Raw genomic sequence first — 22,592 nt, 5'->3', positions numbered from 1 at the left:
TTTACTATAGCAGTTCCTAGTATCATGTCCTGATATGCTTTTGGCTATACCTACTGTCAGGACCATCTCCTGCCCTATACTACTTTATTCTAATTCCACTACCTCGGCTCTCTATTGCCAGTCATATATATATATATATATATATATACACTCCATTCACCTTTTGCTTCTACTTTCCTGTCTAAATGACCACTTGAAGGATATAAAATGAAACCTGGAAAAATGCAAACATTTTTTTCTATCTGTTGTTTGTAGATTTTTATTTTTTGAATTTGACAATTTTTCCAAATTTATTTACATCTTTAGAATGTTAGCTGGAAATAAGAAACTCCTTTCTCATTTTCATCTTGTTTTAAATTGAACTATATGAAGCCATTTTCATCAACCAAGAAATTCAAATATCAGCAATTTCATATGATCTAATACAATATTTTGCCCGTGAAAAAAATAAAATCGTGCAAAGGTAAGAGCACAGTCTTGGGTCACAAAGGGTTTGTGATTTCTATACTGGCTTCACATGCCACTGTGCCAGCTTCTTAACCTACCACTATCCTGAGAAATAAGAATAGCTAGGTGCGGTGGCTTATGCCTGTAATCCCAGAACTTTGGGAGGTCGAGGCAGGAGGATAGCTGGAGTCCAGGAGTTCAAGACCAGCATGGGCAACGTAGGGAGACCACATCTATACAAAAAGAGGTAAAAATTAGCCAGGCAAGGTGGTACACCTGTAGTCCCAGCTACTCAGGTGGCTGAGGAAGGAGGATCATTTGGACGTGGGAGGTCAAGGCTTCAGTGAGTTATGATTGTGCCACTGTACTCGAGCCTGAGTAACAGAATGAGACCCTGTCTCAAAAAAAAAAAAAATAATAATACCAGTATTATAAATATTTACCTTGGTAAGGTCATGTAAAAAAAAAGTTGAATAAATGTTAGCCAATGTATTTTAAAACTAATATGAATGACACTTTAACCGAGAGGTTAACCTCCCCACTCCCTGAAGTCACCTCTTTATTTAAACCACCTTTGGGGAAAAAGGACGTTTGTGTCATGAAGGCTCTTAAACTCACCTTCTGATATCAGTGCCTCCTTCAGTTTTGCTTCTTCCTCTGGTTCAGCCTCGCCATGGACCACTACTCACTTCCTTGCTAGTGTCACTGAGCTCCAGCAACAGCTCTCTTCCTCTTTTATTCCAGTTCCAGGGTTGCTAGGTCAGTTGTCTTTGCTGTTAGGTCCTGGCTCCTTCACTATCGTTTATTATTTTTCTCCCGACCCTTTTCGTAAATGTGTAAGTAGTCCACTGAGCGAAACATATTTGAGTGTGTTCTATCTTTCCTGCCAATAGTATGCAGCATCCACACACACACTCAACAGACCCAACTTTTATATTTTATTGTTTTAAATGCTATCAATTTCTAAACATTGTTTTTTAAACCTTACTTTAAATTGACAGATAAAATTGTATATTCATCATATACAACATGATGCTTCTGAGTAAATATATATTGTGGAACAGTTGAATCTAGCTAATTAACATATGCATTACCTTCCATATTTATCATTTTTGTGGTGAGAATATTTAACATCCTCTCTCTTTACATTTTTCAAGAGTATATTTTCATTAGCTGTAGTCACCATGCTGTAAAATAGATCACTTGAATATTTTAACTGTGACTATATATCCCTTGAAAAACATCTCCATACCTCCCCCTTCCCCATAACCACCTCAGCCTCTGGTAATCACTATTCATTCCCCACTTCTGTGGGATCAGCTCTTTTAGATTACACATGTAAGTGAAATGAGGCAGTACTTGTCTTTCTCTTCTGGCTTATTTCACTTAATATAATATCCTCGAGGTTCATCCGTGTTGTTGCAAATGACAGCATTTTATTCTTTTTTATGGCTGAATAGTATTCCATTGTATATATGTGTACCACATTTTCTTTATCCATTCATATATTGGTGGATATTTAGGTTGATTCCATATCTTTGCTATGAATAGTGCTGCAATAAAAATGGTAGTGCAGATATTTCTTTGACATACTGATTTCCTTTCCTTTGTATATATAATTCATAGAGGGATTTTGTATCATATTGTAGTTTTGTTGTTCATATTTCAAGGAGCCTTCATACTGTTTTCCATAATGCCTATACTGATTGCCATTCCCATTTACAGTGTGTAAAGGTTTTCATTTTTTTTTTATTTGTAATTTTTAACTTTTGCAGGTACGTAATACATGCCTTTTTCCTAAATCGTTATCAACATTTATCTTTTTTCTTTTGGATAGTAGCCATGCTAACAAAAGTGAGGTGATAATCTTTTTTTTTTTCTTTTTTTCAAGGATATCGTTAATTACTATTATATTTTAACTTTTAAGTGTAAGGATACATGTACAGTTTTGTTACATGGGTAAACTTGTGTCATGGAAGTTTATTGTACAGATTATTTCATCACCAGGTATAAGCCTAGTACCCATTAGTTATTTTTCCTAATTCTTTCCTCCTGCCACTTCTAAACTCCCATAGGCCCCATGTCTGTTGTTCCCCTCTCTGTGCCCATGTGTTCTCATCATTTAGCTCCCACTTATAAGTGAGAACATGGAGTATTTGGTTTTCTGTTTCTGCATTATTTTGCTAAGGATAATGGCCTCCAGCTTCATCTATGTTTCTGCAAAGAACGTAATCTTACTCTTTTTTATGACTGCATAGTATTCCATGGTATGTATTTACCACATTTTCTTTATTCAGTTTACCATTGATAAGCATTTGGGTTGATTGTCTTTGCGATTGTGAATAGTGCTGCCATGAACATATGTGTGTTTGTGTCTTTTTGGTAGAATGATTTATATTCCTTTAACTATATACCCAATAATAGGATTGCTGGGTCAAATGATAGTTCTGTTTTGAGGTCTTTGTGGAATCACCACACTCTTTTCAACAATAGTTGAAATAATTTACACTCCCACCAACAGCGTATAAGTGTTCCCTTTTCTTTGCAAGTAAGCTGATACCTCATTGTGGTTTTAATTTGCATTTCCCAGATGATTAGTGATGGTGAGCATTTTTTCATATCTGTGTTATCAATTTGTCCTTTTTATGATAAATGTCTATTTTGGTCTTTTGCCTATTTTTAATCAAGTTATTTGTTTTCTGGCTGTGGAGTTGTTTGAATTTCTTATGTATTTTTATATGAACCCCCACCAGATATATAGTTTGCAAATGTTTTTCTCATTCTATTGGATATCTCTTTACTCTGTTAATTTTTAATTTTAATTTTAATTTTTTTTGCTGTGCAGAAATTTTTCGTTTGGTACGAGTCCTCAGTCTATTTTTGCTTTTGTTGCTTGTGCTTTTAAAGTCATATTCAAGTTATTGCCCAAATAATTGTGATGAAGCTTGTCCTCTATGTTTTCTACCAATAGGTTGATAGTTTTGAGTCTTACATTTAAGTTTTTAATCCATTTCGAATTGGTTTTTGCATGTGGCAAGGGATAAGGGTCTAATTTCATTCTTCTGCATGTAGATTCTTACTTTTCCTGGTAGCATTTTCTGAAGAGGTTGTCCTGTCCTCACGGTGTGTTCTTGACACCCATGTCAAAAATCAGTTGAATGCAAATGCATGAATTTATTCCTGCGTTCTCTCTTACGTTCCATTGATCAGTTTTTATGCTAATACAATGCTGTCTTGGTTACTATGGCAGAATTTCTTCTAGTTGCAGCCTTTGACCTTAGTGGGGAAATCAAAAACATCCTTGCAAAGAACCATATTATTAGTGGTTCCATATTGATCGAGTATCTTCTGGTTTTTTTTTTATTGGTTAACACTATTGTATATGGGGATACTAAGAGACTCCTGGCAAATGCCCATAGTTTTCTAATGTAGTCCTACTTGCCCAGCATTGTATAGGATGAACTCAGTTTAACATTTGTGCTCAGGTTCTGTATGGTAACCCCTTTCTCTGTCTGTGGATTCAGCAGCATGAGGAGCCAAACATGAACAGGGGTCATCTCAACTTCTAGTTTAAAGAAATCATTTTTGAGTTTCTTATAACCCAAAATGTTGAAGAGGTAGTTCAAAAAAATGTTGAAGAGGTAGTTCACAGATAAGGGACAGAAGTCACAAGGTGGAGAGAGATGGATAAATTAATATTTAGTTTAATGCAGATGAGATAATTACATATGGAAGTATTTATGAGTGAGTACACACTCACACATCCACTTCTTTATGTCAACCCAGAGGTCCTGTAAGCTACAACACCCTAGAAGCAAAGAGCATACCTAGCAACAGGATCTTGGGTTCCAGTAACATTCTCCAAAAAAAAAAAAAAAAAAGGGAATGTAGAAAATGAGCCTGGAACATTTGGTACTGCCAGAAAGTAAGAACATGCTCAACTCCACGGCCCCGCCCTAAATAAAAAACATATTGATGGGATGTGTCAAAGAAGCCAACTAAGAGACTTCCCAGTGTCCAAAGCTGGAAGTATTTGAGCAAAAATCCAAAGCAAAAACTAGTATTGAATTTAGCCCAAAGTATCAAATAACTATACATGAGTCCATGCTATATAAATAAGTAATTTCATAAATAAATGGAGGAATAGAGACAAATCTCCAGTGCAGAAAAAACTCCAAATAACTTATGTAACTTCTCTGCCCTCACAGGGAGGGAGTATAACTCCCCACTCCATGGGGGCTGTATATAGTGACTTTCTTATTAAAAAACAGTGTAAAAAGAGGGGGAAAGAGTAAGTTTATAGTGGATAAACATGACAACTATTACTTTAGCCAGGTGGTCAAAGTTAACATTCATCAGTCACGTTGAGAGTATATATGCTTCATAAAATGTGATTAAAATGGCCCATTACTTCTGTGGTCTTTCAAAAACCCCAGTTTAATTATGAGGAAAAAAAAATCAGACAAATCCCCACTGAGAGAGGCATGCTACAAAATACCAGCCTGGCCAGCACTTTTAAAAACTGCCAGAAAAATTCTGAGAAACTATCATAGCCAAAAGCAGATTAAGGAAACAGGACAATTGAGTGTAATATGGAATCCTTGGAGAGATACTGAAATATAAAAAATAGTTTAAGGAAATCAGAATATAATATAGACTCCAGCTAATAATGCACAAATATTGCTTCATTAATTGTAACAGATGTTCCAGTAATAACATAAGATGTTAATAAAATGGGAGACTGAGTGCAAGTTATATGCTAACTCTTTGTATTATAATCTCATTAATTTTTTGTAAATCTAAAACAGCCAAAAAATTAAATCTATTAAAAAACACTCTCAGCTATATGTGCACTTTGTGTGTTTAAATGTGATGATTAATGGAACTTCCAGGAAGGATTTTGGAGTAAAATTATGTATTCAAAATAATATATTCCTAATTCAAATTATATTCTCCTTATAAGATCAATGTTCAGAATATAGTTTTGAAAAATGCTTTAAACATGATGTTTATAAAGAATATTTCTCTTAAAAATAACCATTAACACTTCTCATTTACATCTCAAATTTTGGTTGAATTAAAGAATCAACATTAATGTGTTTTCAACCTCAGCATAAAGTTGTGTAATTAATAGGCAAAACATTATCCATGTCCCTCATGCTGGAAATGTAATTGAGAACGTTTGAGAACCTGGATGTAGAGCTTACCGCTGGGCTGTGAACCTAGGCCTTTGGACTTTAAATTCAATACCCAGCCCACTATTTTCTATATCTTTGTGGGTAAAAAGCACCCTCTCACTTGCCTATTTCTGTGTATCAAATGATGTCCAAACTTAATGGGTCATAACAATGTATCATTGTGTCATGATTCTGAAGACCGAGAATATAAGCAGGGCTCAGCCAGGTTGTTTTATATTACCAGTGTTATAGCTGGAGTCACTACTTGGGCTGCACTGAGCTGGAAGCTCACTTCTAATACAATATTTCATCCTCCAGAATAACTCCTATATGGTCTCTAATGATTCGGTAGTGTAGCCTGGCCTCCTTTACAGCATGGAATCTAGGCTTCAAGAGAGGAAGAAATACAAATGCTGTCAGTTCTTTTATAGCCTACACTTGGAATTGGTGTGGTGTCAGTTATGCCACATTCTGTGGTCAAAAAAAATCACAAGTCCAGATCATATTCACAGGGATGGAAAATAGACCTCATCTCTTGAAGGGAAGAGTGACAAAGAATTTGTGGCCATCTTTAACCACCACACATACTAAATAATGAGAATGTAAACGAACAACTGCCAAAATATACTACTAAGTCAATTATTAGATGCTTTGCACTTCAGTTAGCATGTTCACATTTAGTTGGCTATGTGAAGCTTTTTAGAAATCAGGATTTGTGAACTCTTACAGGTCTGAGAAATAATAGTTTCAGGGGTGACTGGTAGTGGGCTTTACTTACATCCTTCTCAATGTCCAATAGATGCCCCCAAATGCAAACATTCCATATATTATAAATTTTATTGTTTTACATTGTGATGTTCAGTAATAAGTTGCTTTAAAAGAGGTAATAATATACTTCTTTCAAATTTTCAGTTTACATAGAGTTTTAATGGATCTCCAGAATCAGAAACTGAAAGAGCTGAATGACTGGTTAACAAAAACAGAAGAAAGAACAAGGAAAATGGAGGAAGAGCCTCTTGGACCAGATCTTGAAGACCTAAAACGCCAAGTACAACAACATAAGGTAGGTGTATCTTATGTTGCATGCTTTCTACTAGAAAGCAATCTCTGTGTATATTACCTGTACACAGTAACACAGATGACATGGTTGATGTGAGAGAATTAAAACTTACAGTCAGCCATATTTTAAAAATTATTTTTACCTAATTGTTTTTGCAATCTTTGTTGCAATGGCTTGAATAAGTCCCCTCCAAAATTCAGCTGATTGTATTAGGAGATGGAATATTTAAGGGTGAATAATCCATGAGGGCTCCTCCCTTAAGAATAGGATCAAGTACCATCTAAAAGAGGCTTCACACAGTGTTCTCCCATCTCTTGACTCTCCACCATGTGAGAACTCTGTGAAAAGGCCCTCACCAGATGCTAACATCTTGATCTTGGATTTCCCAGACCTGAGAACTGTGAAAAAATAAATTTACATTCTTCCTAAATTACCCCAGTCTCAGTTATTTTTGTTATAGCAGCACAAAATGGATTAAGACATTTGTTGTTGCTTTTTAAAAAAATACAACATAGCTAGGCTTTTCGTATTTGGAAAAGAAATCAAACATATTTGTGGATGAGAACAACGCAGGGTATGTGATTTATTAAAAATTTGCTTTCCTGGAAGACAGACTTCATATGGATTGCTTGTAATGCAAATTTAAATAATAAGGCTATGATTTTTTTAATGTAATTTTACATTCAATTTATAGTAACTTGAAGCCGGCCAAGCTTGATGATAAATGAGGGTCTGAAGCATTGCTTTTCTATAAAATATGACATTTTAAAAATGTTAACATTTCCATCTTTTTCCTTCACTTTACTTGTACATTTCCAGTTACACTCCCTCGCTGCCAGAAAGCATTTGTTTTTGTTTCTGTGACTGAGACTTCTATAATAATATTTCTTATCCAAAATTACGAGGGTGCTTTATTTTAATAAATGCCATAAAATATTACAATTAGCTCTGAGTTTTATTGTTGAAATAGTCTCCTGCTCAATTCATGAGGAAACACACACACAGAAGATCCTTTGTAATCATCCCAGGATTATGGTTGCCACATCTGGCAAACAAAAATAAAAGAAGCCTACCTAAATGTAAATTTCAGATAAACAACAAATCATTTTCTTAGTATGTGTCCCAAATTGTTCATTGTTTATCTGAAATTCACATTTTGCTGAGTGTCTTTTATTTTATCTGGCAACTCTACTTATGATCTGTGGTTGTTCGATTTATGGCTTTGAAAGGGAATATCTGCTCTTTTACCTCATATTTCCTAAAACTGCCTTTTGCCTAAATTAATTCTCTCTTTTTATAACATTCAGTCATATATATCTTTACAGTTCTTCCATGCAAATAAAAGATACATTTATTTCTAAGTTCTAGAGTTGTTGTTTTTTTATTTTTTTATTATTATACTTCAGGTTTTAGGGTACATGTGCACAATGTGCAGGCTTGTTACATATGTATCCATGTGCCATGTTGATTTCCTGCACCCATTAACTCGTCATTTAGCATTAGGTATATCTCCTAATGCTGTCCCTAACCCCTCCCCCAACCCCACAACAGTCCCCGGAGTGTGATGTTCCCCTTCCTGTGTCCGTGAGTTCTCATTGTTCAATTCCCACCTATGAGTGAGAACATGCGGTGTTTGGTTTTTTGTCCTTGTGATAGTTTACTGAGAATGATGTTTTCCACTTTCATCCATGTCCCTACAAAGGACACGAACTCATCATTTTTTATGGCTGCATAGTATTCCATGGTGTATATGTGCCACATTTTCTTAATCCAGTCTATCGTTGTTGGACATTTGGGTTGGTTCCAACTCTTTGATATTGTGAATAGTGCCGCAATAAACATACGTGTGCATGTGTCTTTATAGCAGCATGATTTATAGTCCTTTGGGTATATACCCAGTAATGGGATGGCTGGGTCAAATGGTATTTCTAGTTCTAGATCCCTGAGGAATCGCCACACTGACTTCCACAATGGTTGAACTAGTTTACAGTCCCACCAACAGTGTAAAAGTGTTCCTATTTCTCCACATCCTCTCCAGCACCTGTTGTTTCCTGCTTTTTTAATGATGGCCATTCTAACTGGTGTGAGATGATATCTCACTGTGGTTTTGATTTGCATTTCTCTGATGGCCAGTGATGAGGAGCATTTCTTCATGTGTTTTTTGGCTGTATAAATGTCTTCTTTTGAGAAGTGTCTGTTCATGTCCTTTGCCCACTTTTTGATGGGGTTTGTTTTTTTCTTGTAAATTTGTTTGAGTTCATTGTAGATTCTGGATATTAGCCCTTTGTCAGATGAGTAGGTTGCAAAAATTTTCTCCCATTCTGTAGGTTGCCTGTTCACTCTGATGATAGTTTCTTTTGCTGTGCAGAAGCTCTTGAGTTGAATTAGATCCCATTTGTCAATTTTGGCTTTTGTTGCCATTGCTTTTGGTGTTTTAGACATGAAGTCCTTGCCCACGCCTATGTCCTGAATGGTGTTGCCTAGGTTTTCTTGTAGGATTTTAATGGTTTTAGGTCTAACATTTAAGTCTTTAATCCATCTTGAATTAATTTTTGTATAAGGTGTAAGGAAGGGATCCAGTTTCAGCTTTCTACATATGGCTAGCCAGTTTTCCCAGCACCATTTATTAAATAGGGAATCATTTCCCCATTTCTTGTTTTTGTCAGGTTTGTCAAAGATCAGATAGTTGTAGTTATGCGGCATCATTTCTGAGGGCTCTGTTCTGTTCCATTGATCTATGTCTCTGTTTTCGTACCAGTACCATGCTGTTTTGGTTACTGTAGCCTTGTAGTATAGTTTGAAGTCAGGTAGCGTGATGCCTCTAGCTTTGTTCTTTTGGCTTAGGATTGACTTGGCGATGCGGGCTCTTTTTTGGTTCCATATGAACTTTAAAGTAGTTTTTTCAGATTCTGTGAAGAAAGTCGTTGGTAGCTTGATGGGGATGGCATTGAATCTATAAATTACCTTGGGCAATATGGCCATTTTCACGATATTGATTTTTCCAACCCATGAGCATGGAATGTTCTTCCATTTGTTTGTATCCTCTTTTATTTCATTGAGCAGGGGATTGTAGTTCTCCTTGAAGAGGTCCTTCACATCCCTTGTACGTTGGATTCCTAGATATTTTATTCTCTTTGAAGCAATTGTGAATGGGAGTTCACTCATGATTTGGCTCTTTGTTTGTCTGTGATTGGTGTACAAGAATGCTTGTGATTTTTGTACATTGATTTTGTATCCTGAGACTTTGCTGAAGTTGCTAATCAGCTTAAGGAGATTTTGGGCTTAGACGATGGGATTTTCTAGATATACAATCATGTCATCTGCAAACAGGGACAATTTTACTTCCTCTTTTCCTAATTGAATACCCTTTATTTCCTTCTCCTGCCTGATTGCTCTGGCCAGAACTTACAGCACTATGTTGAATAGGAGTGGTGAGAGAGGGCATCCCTGTCTTGTGCCAGTTTTCAGAGGGAATGCTTCCAGTTTTTGCCCATTCAGTATGATATTGGCTGTGGGTTTGTCATAGATAGCTCTTACTATTTTGAGATACGTCCCATCAATACCTAATAGTTGGAAGTAAAGCTCTCCTCAGCAAATGTAAAAGAACAAAAATTATAACAAACTGTCTCTCAGACCACAGTGCAATCAAACTAGAACTCAGGATTAAGAAACTCACTCAAAACCGCTCAACTACATGGAAACTGAACAACCTGCTCGTGAATGACTATTGAGTACATAAAGAAATGAAGGCAGAAATAAAGATGTTCTTTGAAACCAACGAGAACAAAGACACAACATAACAGAATCTCTGGGACACGTTCAAAGCAGTGTGTAGAGGGAAATTTATAGCACTAAATGCCCACAAGAGAAAGCAGGAAAGATCCAAAATTGACACCCTAACATCACAATTAAAAGAACTAGAAAAGCAAGAACAAACACATTCAAAAGCTAGCAGAAGGCTAGAAATCACTAAAATCAGAGCAGAACTGAAGGAAATCGAGACACAAACAACCCTTCAAAAATTAATGGATCCAGGAGCTGGTTTTTTGAAAGGATCAACAAAATTGATAGACTGCTAGCAAGACTAATAAAGAAGAAAAGAGAGAAGAGTCAAATAGATGCAATAAAAAATGAAAAAGGGGATATCACCACCGATCCCACAGAAATACAATCTGCCATCAGAGAATACTACAAACACCTCTATGCAAATAAACTAGAAAATCTAGAAGAAATGGATAAATTCCTCGCCAAATACACCCTCCCAAGACTAAACCAGGAAGAAGTTGAATCTCTGAATAGACCAATAACAGGTTCTGAAATTGTGGCAATAATCAATAGCTTACCAACCAATAAGAGTCCAGGACCTGATGGATTCACAGCTGAATTCTACCAGAGGTACAAGGAGGAACTGGTACCATTCCTTCTGAAACTATTCCAATCGATAGAAAAAGAGGGAATCCTCCCTAACAGATTTTATGAAGCCAACATCGTCCTGATAACAAAACCTGGCAGAGACATAACCAAAAAAGAGAATTTCAGACCAATATCCTTGATGAACATTGATGCAAAAATCCTCAATAAAATACTGGCAAACCGAATCCAGCAGCACATCAAAAAGCTTATCCACCATGATCAAGTGGGCTTCATCCCTGGGATGCAAGGCTGGTTCAACATACGCAAATCAATAAATGTAATCCAGCATATAAACAGAACCAAAGACAAAAACCACATGATTATCTCAATAGATGCAGAAAAGGCCTTTGACAAAATTCAACAACCCTTCATGCTAAAAACTCTCAATAAATTAGGTATTGATGAGTTTTTTTTTTTTTTAATTTAATGAGCTTCAGTTTTCAATGACAAATGGGGCCAGCCCTTACTATTACTGACCCCCAGGAGTCCTCTAAGATCTAGCATTTAAGAAGAACTGTAACTATGGTAATCCCCATCTGCTATGCCCTCAGGAAAAATACATCAACTGTATTGTAATTGTGTAGAAATTGTAACTGTGATTACTTGTCACATAGATACTAATTGAACATTTGATGAAGAAGTTAGGTACAGTGCTAGTTCTCTAACTGTACCACTTTTCCTATGTGGCACATTTGCTTCTCTGGTTGACACTATATCTGCCCTCTTTCCCTTGGCCTATACTGGAAGTTACATGCAGAAAGTGTCTATATAAACCAGGGGTGTCCAACCTGTTGGCTTCCATTGGCGACATTGGAATAATTGTCTTGGGCCACACATAAAATATACTGACACTAATGATAGCTGTTGAACTAAAAGAAATAATTGCAAAAATATTTTAAGAAAGTTTACAAATTTGTGTTGGGCCACATTCAAAGCCATCCTGGGTCATGGATTGGACAAGGTTAATGTACAGCAATGGCTTCTCTCTACCTCGGGGTATTTCTGGTGCAGAGGCATTTTAGCCAGTTAGAAGGTGGACAGGAAGTGGAATTAGTGCCGCCAGAGCTGACCTTAGCCAATGAGGAGTAAATGTTGATAGAGAAATCACGTACAATCTTTGTCCCATAGTGGGATATTTCTAAGGTATGTTCTCCACAGTCTTTCAGAGATTCCCTAGTACGACTGAGGTCTAGGTATCCGCAAGGTAACTTCCTGAATGTCCCCATGCTCTCATAATGGCTTACGAGTTCACCTTCCAAATAAACCATTTGTTCCCAAATCTTTTGTTCAGGATGTGTTTTTGGAGGAATCTAACCCAAGACAAACTTCTCCCACTAGAAGCCAGAATTCGAGCTCCAGTTCTACCACTAACTATATTGTCATTTTCCAAAAATCACTTAATGTCCCAGTTTCTCTATATCTTTACTTTGGAAATAAGTGTTGAGTGAGTTTGTTTCTAGTGTTCCTTCCAGTCATAGTTTTAATGTGTCCAATACTTTTGGAAGTTGACGTATTTTATAAAAGGCCAAGATTAGGCCAAGTAACACTGAACATCAGAAGGCAGGACACTGGTGCTGGTTGCCTGGAGTATAAAGAGAAATCCAGGAAGAAGAGCTCCAAAAGAGCAGCGGAAGGAGAATTTCAGCATAGCTGTCTAAGTACGGATAACGTAGGGCAGCTGTGAAGGAAGTTCTTAGCTTGGGTTGCTTAACAGACTTTTCATTAAGGTGAGACAATCTATCCAGGATCTTAATATTCTGCCAGGTACCTGAAATGTTTTATACTTTTTTCTGAAAGATACAATGTGAATGAAGTGGAAAATGTTTGACAAATATTGTCGTAAAGTTTAAGTAGATTATTCATTACTTGAAAGTATGCCATTTCTAATGAGTATGAAATTGCCTTGAAGAAAAAATGTGAAACAAAAGAAGGCAACAGGATTATATGCAAGTTGATTATATGTAACATTTTACCTCCAGGAATAATTTATTTATTTAAAGGGCATAAAGAGGCCAGAAGGCATTGGTTTGCTGGCTCAGAGAGTAAAGGCCAACTCCCACTTTTAACTATTTGAGCACTGTTCAGGACAGATTTTTTTAAAAAAAAATTAAGGGAAAGATTAATATTCAAGTCCTGAAAATTGATAATGCTCTTTTGTTACTTGGGAACAATTTTGGTGAGAAGAAGGTGACTTAACATCAAATAATTTAGCGAAGAGTTGAATTTATTTAAACATGAAACATGGACATTATATTGTCTTTTAAGACTAAAAGGAGCATACATACAGAAGTAAAGGAACACTATTTTATTAGTCTTGCCACACTTCATAAAACAAAAGAAAGTAAATATTACTTATTTAGGTAACTGAGTTCAAACTAAAGCCTTATTTATATAGTTATTGAATCGCTTTGCAGCTTTTCTTCCCAAGAATTGTAAATCATTGAAAGTAAGGAAATTTCTCCTTCTGACAACAAAATACATCAGTAACCTTAGAGTACCCACAGAGGCAACTCCCATCTGCTGCATCACCAAACTTCTAACCTAATACAATATTTATTTTTAGCTTTGTGTAGATAGACATTAAATCCTTGTGCCATCACCGTGTTTTCTTAAAGATGATCGCAGATGACAACTTAAAGAAAAGATACAGATTTTATTGCTGTGAATTATTTAAATTCTGCTCCGATCAGAGGTCACCTGCTCTCTCTTTCAACTGGAGGGCAAGATTAAAATGTTTGCAAATCCTGCAAGTGCGCTGTGAATATTACAGATATGCTTCTGTATATTCTGTGACAGTATCCTTTGCTATCTTCATTTCAACAGCATTTTATTATGAGGCAGGCTAGAAATTCAGACACTGTGAAATGCCAGGAAGATAAGTCACTTTTACTGAACCTGACAATTAGGTAAGGTAAAGCAATTGATCCTATATGGTGGTTACTATTAAATCTAGCCAAACTCTTTACTCTGAGTAACCGAGAAAAGTTGAATTGGCTACAACATGTGGGAGAAACCCCTCATTCTTCACAGACATTGCTTTGGGGAGATAATTTAGAGGTTTGCTTTAGCTTTGAGGCACCCAAGAGTGAGTCTCTCTGGGCAGTAAACAAATCGAACCTCTCATTCCCCTGTGAAAAAATATATCACATATAATTCTAGCTGGTCTTTTTTATCTTAAGGGATAGAATTTATTAGTGATGTTGACAAAGAATGAAAGGATTTCCCTCGAAGGAGTGGCATGATGCTATTGAGGAGTAAAAGCCTTGAGCTTTCATTAATAGTAAAGAAGTTTGCCATTTTGGAAGGCATTATTATCAAAAGGAAAATATTTAACAGTGAAATCTTTTGTCTCCTGGCACAGTGAGATTGGGATGAAGTTTAAAGCTGAGTTTACTAGCTAGGTTTTCCATTCTTTTGAGAGATTCAGACTTTTGTGCAGAGATGCATTACCTTGGTGACAGCATCAACAAAGACTTTACAAATTACTAGAATTTGCAGATGTAAATATATACTCTATATTCTGACTTCAGTGAAGGTTATATGTGAAATACTGATTAATACAAACTAAGTAGCCTCTTAGAAGCTCAGTCACCTATCCTTTTCTTGAAGGTTAGTTAAAGGCAGACATTTGTGTTGCCAAGATTGTGAAATATCCTCATCTGGTGACCTTTAAAATGATCTAGATGTTCATGTTACAGAGAAGGTTTAGGTATAATTCTGCCAAAGGATCTGACATTTCATTTCATTCCATTGCATTCTATTCCATATCACTGAACAAACACTCATTATAGCACATGGGTGCTGCGAAGAATGCAGAAACCAATTATTTATGAAATCTTGTACTATGCTGAATGCTGGAGGATTTAAGCCTGATCATGGAGGGTGATCATGAGTCTTATATAAAAGACAGGCATTTGCAGTAGTTCTATGAGTAATAGGAAACCATTATTCATGAGAAATTAAACTAGAAAGAACAATTTAGGAAAACTTGTCTTTTGAAGATAAGATATCTGCAAAAATATCCAAGAAGATATTTTTTGAAGATAAATGAAAGAGCAGAGAAAGAGGAGGCCAGAAAACATATTAAGAGGATATTGCAGAAAGTATATAGAGCCTGAATGAAAGCAATGATAATGAAAATTGTAAATAGGTATAAAGCATTCTGGAGATCAAAACCAATAGAACTAGATTCAGGAAATGAACAAAAAGCTCAAAATAATAGATTCTGGGACTGGGCAAGTGGGACCTGAGATTTGCAATTAAGAAAATAGGCAGTGAAAAAGAGAAATGTAATAGTTGGAAGAAGGATAAGTGATTCAGTTGATTTTGACAATGCCATAGGATCAAGTAGTGCTTTTAGTGCTTAGCAAGCTCGCTTTCATATTTAGCAAGGTTAAAATTACATGTTGTTTGTTTCTGCTATGAAGTTTCATTTTATTTCTTGTCTTTTGCCCTCATAAGTGCTTAATGAAAGATTAATGGTTATGATGGTAAAGGGGATAAACAATACAATCTGAAAAAATATTGTATTATAACCAGAGAGCCAGATTTCTTCTGTGTTTTCAGAGTACTTAGTCAATAATTGATGCTCAGTAAATGTTTTTAGAACAGATGTTCTGATAATATTGACTAGTTTGATTATCCAAACCGTCTCCATCATGGCTAACTTTCTGACAAGGGCATGAAATTTTGATAATTTAACTTAAAACGTTGTGCATACAGCCAAAAACATTGATAATGCTGTAGAAAAATATATCTATATAGTGGCTTACCTCGTGATGTTCTCTCTGGTGTTTTCAATCTCTGACTTTTCTTTTTTCCTTCTATCTCTGTCGCATTCCCATATTCAAATATCTTAATAGTGGTAAACCATTGACTATGAAATTGGTTTGAGTGGTAGTATTATTATTTTGACATAAATGATTGGAAGTTTATGTAAAAAAGAACATCACACTTATATAGTCTACATAGTAGTATGTGCGTGATATTCAGTTACAATTTTTAAAATCTAATTGAGAAGACATCTAATTTCCCAGAAGAATTCTATTAACAAGCATCATATTCCAAGGATATATTTGCACAGTAATGCTATATATTATTAGAATAATAATAATAATATAAAATCCATGCCCATATTCTGATTTTACAAATCAAGTGTTTCTAGGTATTAGATTATTACTTAGTTTATTAGAAATTACTGAGTATTGATACAGTAACATTACTTAGAATGTCACAGCTTTGTTTTAAGGTATATCAGTATAGATACGAAAATTACACCTGATCAAGACTCTGTCATCTTAGAGGCACTATCATTATTTATTATATTTCATTGCTCCTGTAATACTTCCTCATGAGAAGACACTGACCTCTGCAGTGGGGTTTAAAGGAAAAAAATAAGGACACTATTTCTCATTTACTGAGTTAGTCTCATGTAAAATGTCTCTCTTTTTCTGAACCAGTACTGTAACAATCAATTTCAGTTCTTTCGTATAGGTAATACAAAATTAATAATGTAAATAAATAAATTATAAAAAAACATTTTAAAATGCATTTTAGGGAAACCTTACACGAAAGCTAAGACACATATGATAACATGAATTTTAAGGCAATAATGTTCCTCAGCAAATGTATGACTGTATCTTATAACAAAATGCATGTCTGTAAATCCAATCCTGTGTTAAAAAATAAGGTTGAATATGATACTTTTTCTGAAGAATATGGAGTACTATCGTTTTTAATATTTCTGTTATAAACAGAATTTCTAGTAGATTTCTAATACGGGTAGATTTCTACTTGTACATCTGGTAGTACTCTATTATTCATTGGAAATAATGATACTGTATACTTTAACAATTAAAAATCTAAGTCATATCTAGTAAGACTAAAAAAGCACTAAACTATTTTTACATAATGGTCTACAGTTTGGCACACTAAGGATATTTAATAATGAAAATATTATGTGATTACCAATTTATTAGAAATAAATACTGATGTGCAAAAGGGCTATTTCCTTGAATCTTAGTGTAGGAATGGAAGGATAATGTGAATGCGTCCGAAATGGAAGAAAATAAGCGTTTCCTCACCACCTACCAAATCTAAGCACTGTACAAGCTGAATTTAATGTATTGTCTCATTTGACTCTAGTAATAAACATGTCTTAGAAGTTTTAAAGTAGATTGAGTGGGTACATGTGCAGGTTTGTTACATGGATATATCGTGCAGTGGTGGAGTGTGGGATTTTAGTATATCCATAACCTGAATAGTGAACACTATACTCAATAGGTAATTTTTCACTCCTCACCCCACTACCAGCCTTTAATCTTTTGTAGTTTCCAGTTTATATTATTCCACTCTAGATGTCCATGTGTACCCTTTGTTTAGTTTCTTCTTATAAGCGAGAACATGTTGCATTTAGGTTTCTGTTTCCAATTTACTTTACTTAGGATAATGGCCTCTAGTTCCTATGCATGTAACTGCAAAAGACAGGATTGCATACTTTCTTATGACCATGTAGTATTCTGTGGTGTGTGTGTATATATGTGTGTATATATATATATATATGTATATGTGTATATATACGTATATAGACACATATATACATGTGCATATCACATTTTCTTTATCCAGTCATTTACTGGTGGACGCTGAGGTTGATTCTTTGCTATTGTAAATAGTACTATGATAAACATACAGCTGCAGGTATCTTTTTCATGTAACACTTTTTGTTGTTTTTGTTGAGTATATACCCATTACTAGGATTGTAGGTTGGAATAGTTGTGTTTTAAGTTCTTTGAGAATTCTCCATACTGTTTTACGTAATGTTTGTATTAACTTACATTCCCACCAAGAGTGAATAAACATTTTCTTTTCTCCACACCCTTGCCAACACCTGTTGTTTTTTGACTTTTTTAATGGTAGCTATCCTTTTAAAAAGAATGATACTGTAATTTGCAACAATGTGGATGGAACTAGAGATCATTATGTTAAGTGAAATAAGCAAGGCACAGAAAGACAAACATCTCATATATTCTGACTTATTTGTGGGATCTAAAAATTAAAACAATTGAAGTAATGGAAATAGAGAGTAGAAGGATGGTTATCTGATACTGGGAAGGGTGGTGGAGGAGAGGTGGGGATGGTTATTGGGTACAAAAATTACAGTTAGAAAGAATGAAAAGACACACTATTTGATCATATCATAGAATAACTATGGTCAATAATAACTTGTACATTTTAAAATAACTGAAAGCATATAATTGGATTGCTTGTAAGACAAAGAACAAATGCTTGAGGTGATAGATACTACATTCTCCATGATGTGATTATTTCACATTGCATGACTGTATCAAAACATCTTGTGTACCCCAGAAATCACCTACTCTGTACTCACAAATTTTTTAAATGACATTGAAAAAAACAAATAATAGCCATACTGACTGGTGTGAGATGATATCTCCTTGTTGTTTTAATTTGCATTTCTCTGATGATTAGTGATGTTGAGCACTTTTTCATATGTTTGTTGGCCACTTGTATATCTTCTTTTAAAAAATGTCTGCTAATGTCCTTTGACTACTTTTTAATGGGGTTATCTATTTTTCATCGTGTTGAGTTATTTTTAGATTCTAGATATTAGTTTTTTGTTAGATGTATAGTTCAGAATTGTTTTCCATTCTATAAGTTGTCTGTTCATTCTGTTGATAGTTTTTATTGTTAGTTTTTTTGTTTTTGTTTTTGTTTTTTGTTTTTTGTTTTTTGTTTTTTGTTTTTTTTTTTGCTGTTCAGAAGATTTTAAAATTAAGTTCCATTTGTCTACTTTTGTTTTTGAGTACTTAGTCATAAATTCTTTGCCCAGGCCAGTGTCAAGAAGAGTTTTTCCTAGGTTTTCTTTTATGATTTTTATATTTTCAGGTCTTATATTTAAGTCTTTAATCCATTTTGAGTTAGTTTTTGTATATGGTGATATATGACCCAGTTTCATTCTTCTGCTTATGACTATCCAATATTTACAGCACAATTTACTGAATAGGATGTCCTTTCCCCAGTGTATATATACATTTTTTTACCTTGTTAAAGATGTGTTGGTCATAGATATGTGGTTTTATATCTGGGTTCTTAATTTGCTTAAATCAATCTATATGTATCTGTTTTTATACCAATACCATGCTGTTTTGGTTACTGTAGCCTTGTAGTATAATTTGAAGTCAGGTAATGTGATGCCTTCAACTTTATTCTTGCTTAGCATTGCTTTGACTATTTGGGCTCTTTTTCTGATTCTCTATGTATTTTAGTATCTTTTTCTAGTTCTGTGAAAAATGATGTTGGTAATTTATAAGGACTGTGTTCGATCTGTAGATTGCTTTGGGCAGTGTGGTTAACAGTATTGATTCTCCCAATCCATGAGCAGGGAAAGTTTTTCCATTTGTTTGTGTCATCTATGATTTATTTCACTGGTGTTTTGTAGTTCTCCTTTTAGACACCTTTCACTTTTTTGCTTAAAGGCATTCCTTGGTATTTTTTTTGTAGTTGTTGTAAATGAGATTGAGTTCTTGATTTGGTTCTCAGCTTGATCATTATTGGTGTATAGAAATGCTACCGATTTTGTACATTGATTTCATATCCTGAAACTTTACTGAAGTCATTTATCAAATATAGGGGCCTTTTAGAGGAGTCTTTAGGGTTTTCTAGATGTAAAATCCTATCATCAGTGAAGAGAAATCGTTTGACTTTCTTTTTCCCAATTTGGATGCCTTTTATTTCTTTCTTTTGCCTGATTTCTCTAGCTAGGACTTCCAGTACTATGTTGAATTGGAGTAGTGAAAATGGGTATCCTTGTCTTGTTGTAGTTCTTGGGGGAGCAGGGTGCTCTCAACATGTTCCTATTTAGTATGATGTTGGCTCTTGGTTTGTCATATACGACTTTTGTTATTCTGAGATATGTTCTTTCAATGCCTAGTTGTTGAGGGTCTTTATCATGGGGAGAGGCTGGATTTTATCAAATGCCTTTTCTGTGTCTATTGAGATGATCATACGGTTTTTGTTTTTAATTCTGTTTATGTGGTGAATCACATATATTGCTCTGCATATATTGCACCATCCCTACATACCTGGAATAAAGCTCACGTTATTGTCACGTATTATCTTTTTGATGTGCTTTTGGGTTTGGTTTGCTAGTATTCTGTTGAGGATTTTTGCATCTACATTCATCAGGGATATTGGCCTGTGGTTTCCTTTTTGTTGTGTCCTTACCTGCCTTTGGTATCATGGTGATACTGGCTTCGTAGAATGAATTAGGGAGAATTTCCTTCTGTTTGATATTTTGCAATCGTTACAATCGGATTGGTACAAGTTCTTTGCATGTCTGGTAGAATTCAGCTGTGAATATGTTTGGTCCTGAGCTTTATTTTTTTGGGAGATATTTTATTACTGATTCAGTTTCACTATTTGTTATTGGTCTGTCCAACATTTTTGCTTCTTGTTGTTCAATTTTGGGAGTTGATATGTATCCAGGAATTTATTCATTTCCTCCAGATTTTCTAATTTGTGTACCTAGAGATGCCCATAGTAGTCTGATAATCTTTCGTATTTCTATGGTATCATTTGTAATGTCACATTTATCATCTCTGTCTTTGCTTATTTGATTCCTCTCTTTTTTTCTTGGTTAATCTAGCTAGTGGCCTATTAATTTTGTTTATTTTTTCAAGGAAAACTCTTTAACTTTTTTAACTTTTTGTCTTGTATTATCTCAGTTTCATTTAGTTCTGCTCTGATCTTTGTTATTTCTTCTGCTAGCTTTGGTTTTGGTTTGTTCTTGTTTTTCTAGTTCATTGAAGTACAATATTAGTTTGCTTATTTTAGATCTTTCTGTCTTTTTGGTGTAGGCAGTTAATGCTATAAATTTCCATCTTAGGACTGCTTTTGCTGTATCCCAGAGGTTGAGGTATGTTGTATGTCTCTTTTCATTTGTTTCAAAAAGTTTTAATTTCTTCCTTGATTTCATTGTCCAAAGATCATTCAGGAGCAGGTTGTTTATTTTCCATGTATTTGTATAGATTTAAGGAGACTTCTTGGTACTCATTTCTAGTTTTATTCCACCGTGGTGCAAGAAGATGCTTGATATGATTTTGATTTTTTACAAATGTGTTAAGAACTGCCTTGTGGCCTAGCACATTTTCAATTTTTGATAATGATCCATGTGCAGATGAGAATAATGTACATTCTGTGGTTATAGAATAGAATGTTCTATAAATGTCTGGCCTGGAAGGATATTAATACTTGATTTTACAGACAAATAGATGTGTTCAAAGAGCTTAAGGAGTTGTTCAAGGTAACTTCAGTATTAATTGGTAGATTCTGATTTTAACTTTGACCTGTCTGCCTTTGAGACCATTTCTCTCCATTTTGAGATTCCAGTGAAGCTTGACTCCACCTGAGATCCTAGAGGCTAGAGTAGATGCAGAGAAGTGGCAAAGAGATTTGAAGATGTTGTGGCACTTGGTTTCCCAGGATTGGGAATGTCTGAATAGAAGGTACAGAGACTGAGTGCATATGAGTCTTCAAACAGAGTAAGCAGTAGTGGTAGCTACACATTAAATACTCAGAATCAAAATGCTTAATGAAATAATTCATCACCATTACTCCTGTAGTTCTTTAAAATAGAGGAAAAAGGGACTATAAGGGAAACAGGAAAATAGGCTTATGTTAAGAATGGTAATACTGTCTGAGCAGGAGGATAATCATTGGAACTGAGTTTCACAACTATATTCTGTTAGCAGCACAATGCATATCATTTCCTCTGTGCTCTGCCTGTAACTTTCCACCCCAACTCTCTCCCAATAATCTTGTTCTTTTCTCTTTCAGTAAGTATTTTCAGTAAAGGTATTTTATAATTATTTATTCAATGTTATTGGTTTTTAATCTGATTTTAATTCTGTAACTATATGCAGAATGTATGGGTGGCTGCATGCATGGACTGTAGAAAGAGTAAGAAAGGCAAGAGAATTGAGGGCTACCATTTAGTCAGTAGGGACTGTCCTCACTCCATGACATATGTCTGCCCATGCAAATTTTTCTATGATACCATCAGATCAGTTAGTTTTAACCTACTTTTATTAATGTAGTATAAATAAATTGGCAGTTCTGGTATTATTTAAGGATTTAACACTTACTGTGTATTTCTCCAGACCTTAAAACTTTGCTGTAACTTCACTTCTTTTCATGACTTTTCAAAAATCACCTTCTCTTCCTGTACTTATGATGTCTATTAGAAAGGATGATAGTCAGAATGTATTAGATGAGGGTAAAATAGATTAGTATTAGGTTATTGCAGTTTAGTTTCAAATCTTTGATATAAATATGGCTAAATATGAATTCTTTTAACTAATTAGATACAAATATTTTTGGAATTTATACTGCTTTCCAGGCAAAATGCAAAACAATTTTACCTTATTCAATCTTCTTAACCACATAAAGAAATAGGCAGTTTTATTATCTCAGTT

At 34.8% G+C, this 22,592-nt stretch overlaps 1 protein-coding gene across 4 annotated transcripts in view; it reads left to right on the top strand.

Moving 5' to 3' along the window:
• DMD (dystrophin) overlaps window positions 1-22,592 on the top strand; it is a 2,284,432-nt gene that overhangs the window by 735,277 nt on the left and 1,526,563 nt on the right. For all 4 annotated transcript variants that reach the window (XM_063634262.1, XM_063634265.1, XM_063634264.1 and 1 more), the window contains exon 12: window positions 6,537-6,687. In XM_063634262.1, the coding sequence (XP_063490332.1) occupies window positions 6,537-6,687 (151 nt within the window). The remainder of the gene's footprint in view (window positions 1-6,536; window positions 6,688-22,592) is intronic.

Source organism: Symphalangus syndactylus, chromosome X (genome assembly GCF_028878055.3).
Source record: "Symphalangus syndactylus isolate Jambi chromosome X, NHGRI_mSymSyn1-v2.1_pri, whole genome shotgun sequence".
Classification (NCBI taxonomy): Eukaryota; Metazoa; Chordata; class Mammalia; order Primates; family Hylobatidae; genus Symphalangus; species Symphalangus syndactylus.
This window is presented reverse-complemented; position numbering and strand designations above follow the sequence as displayed.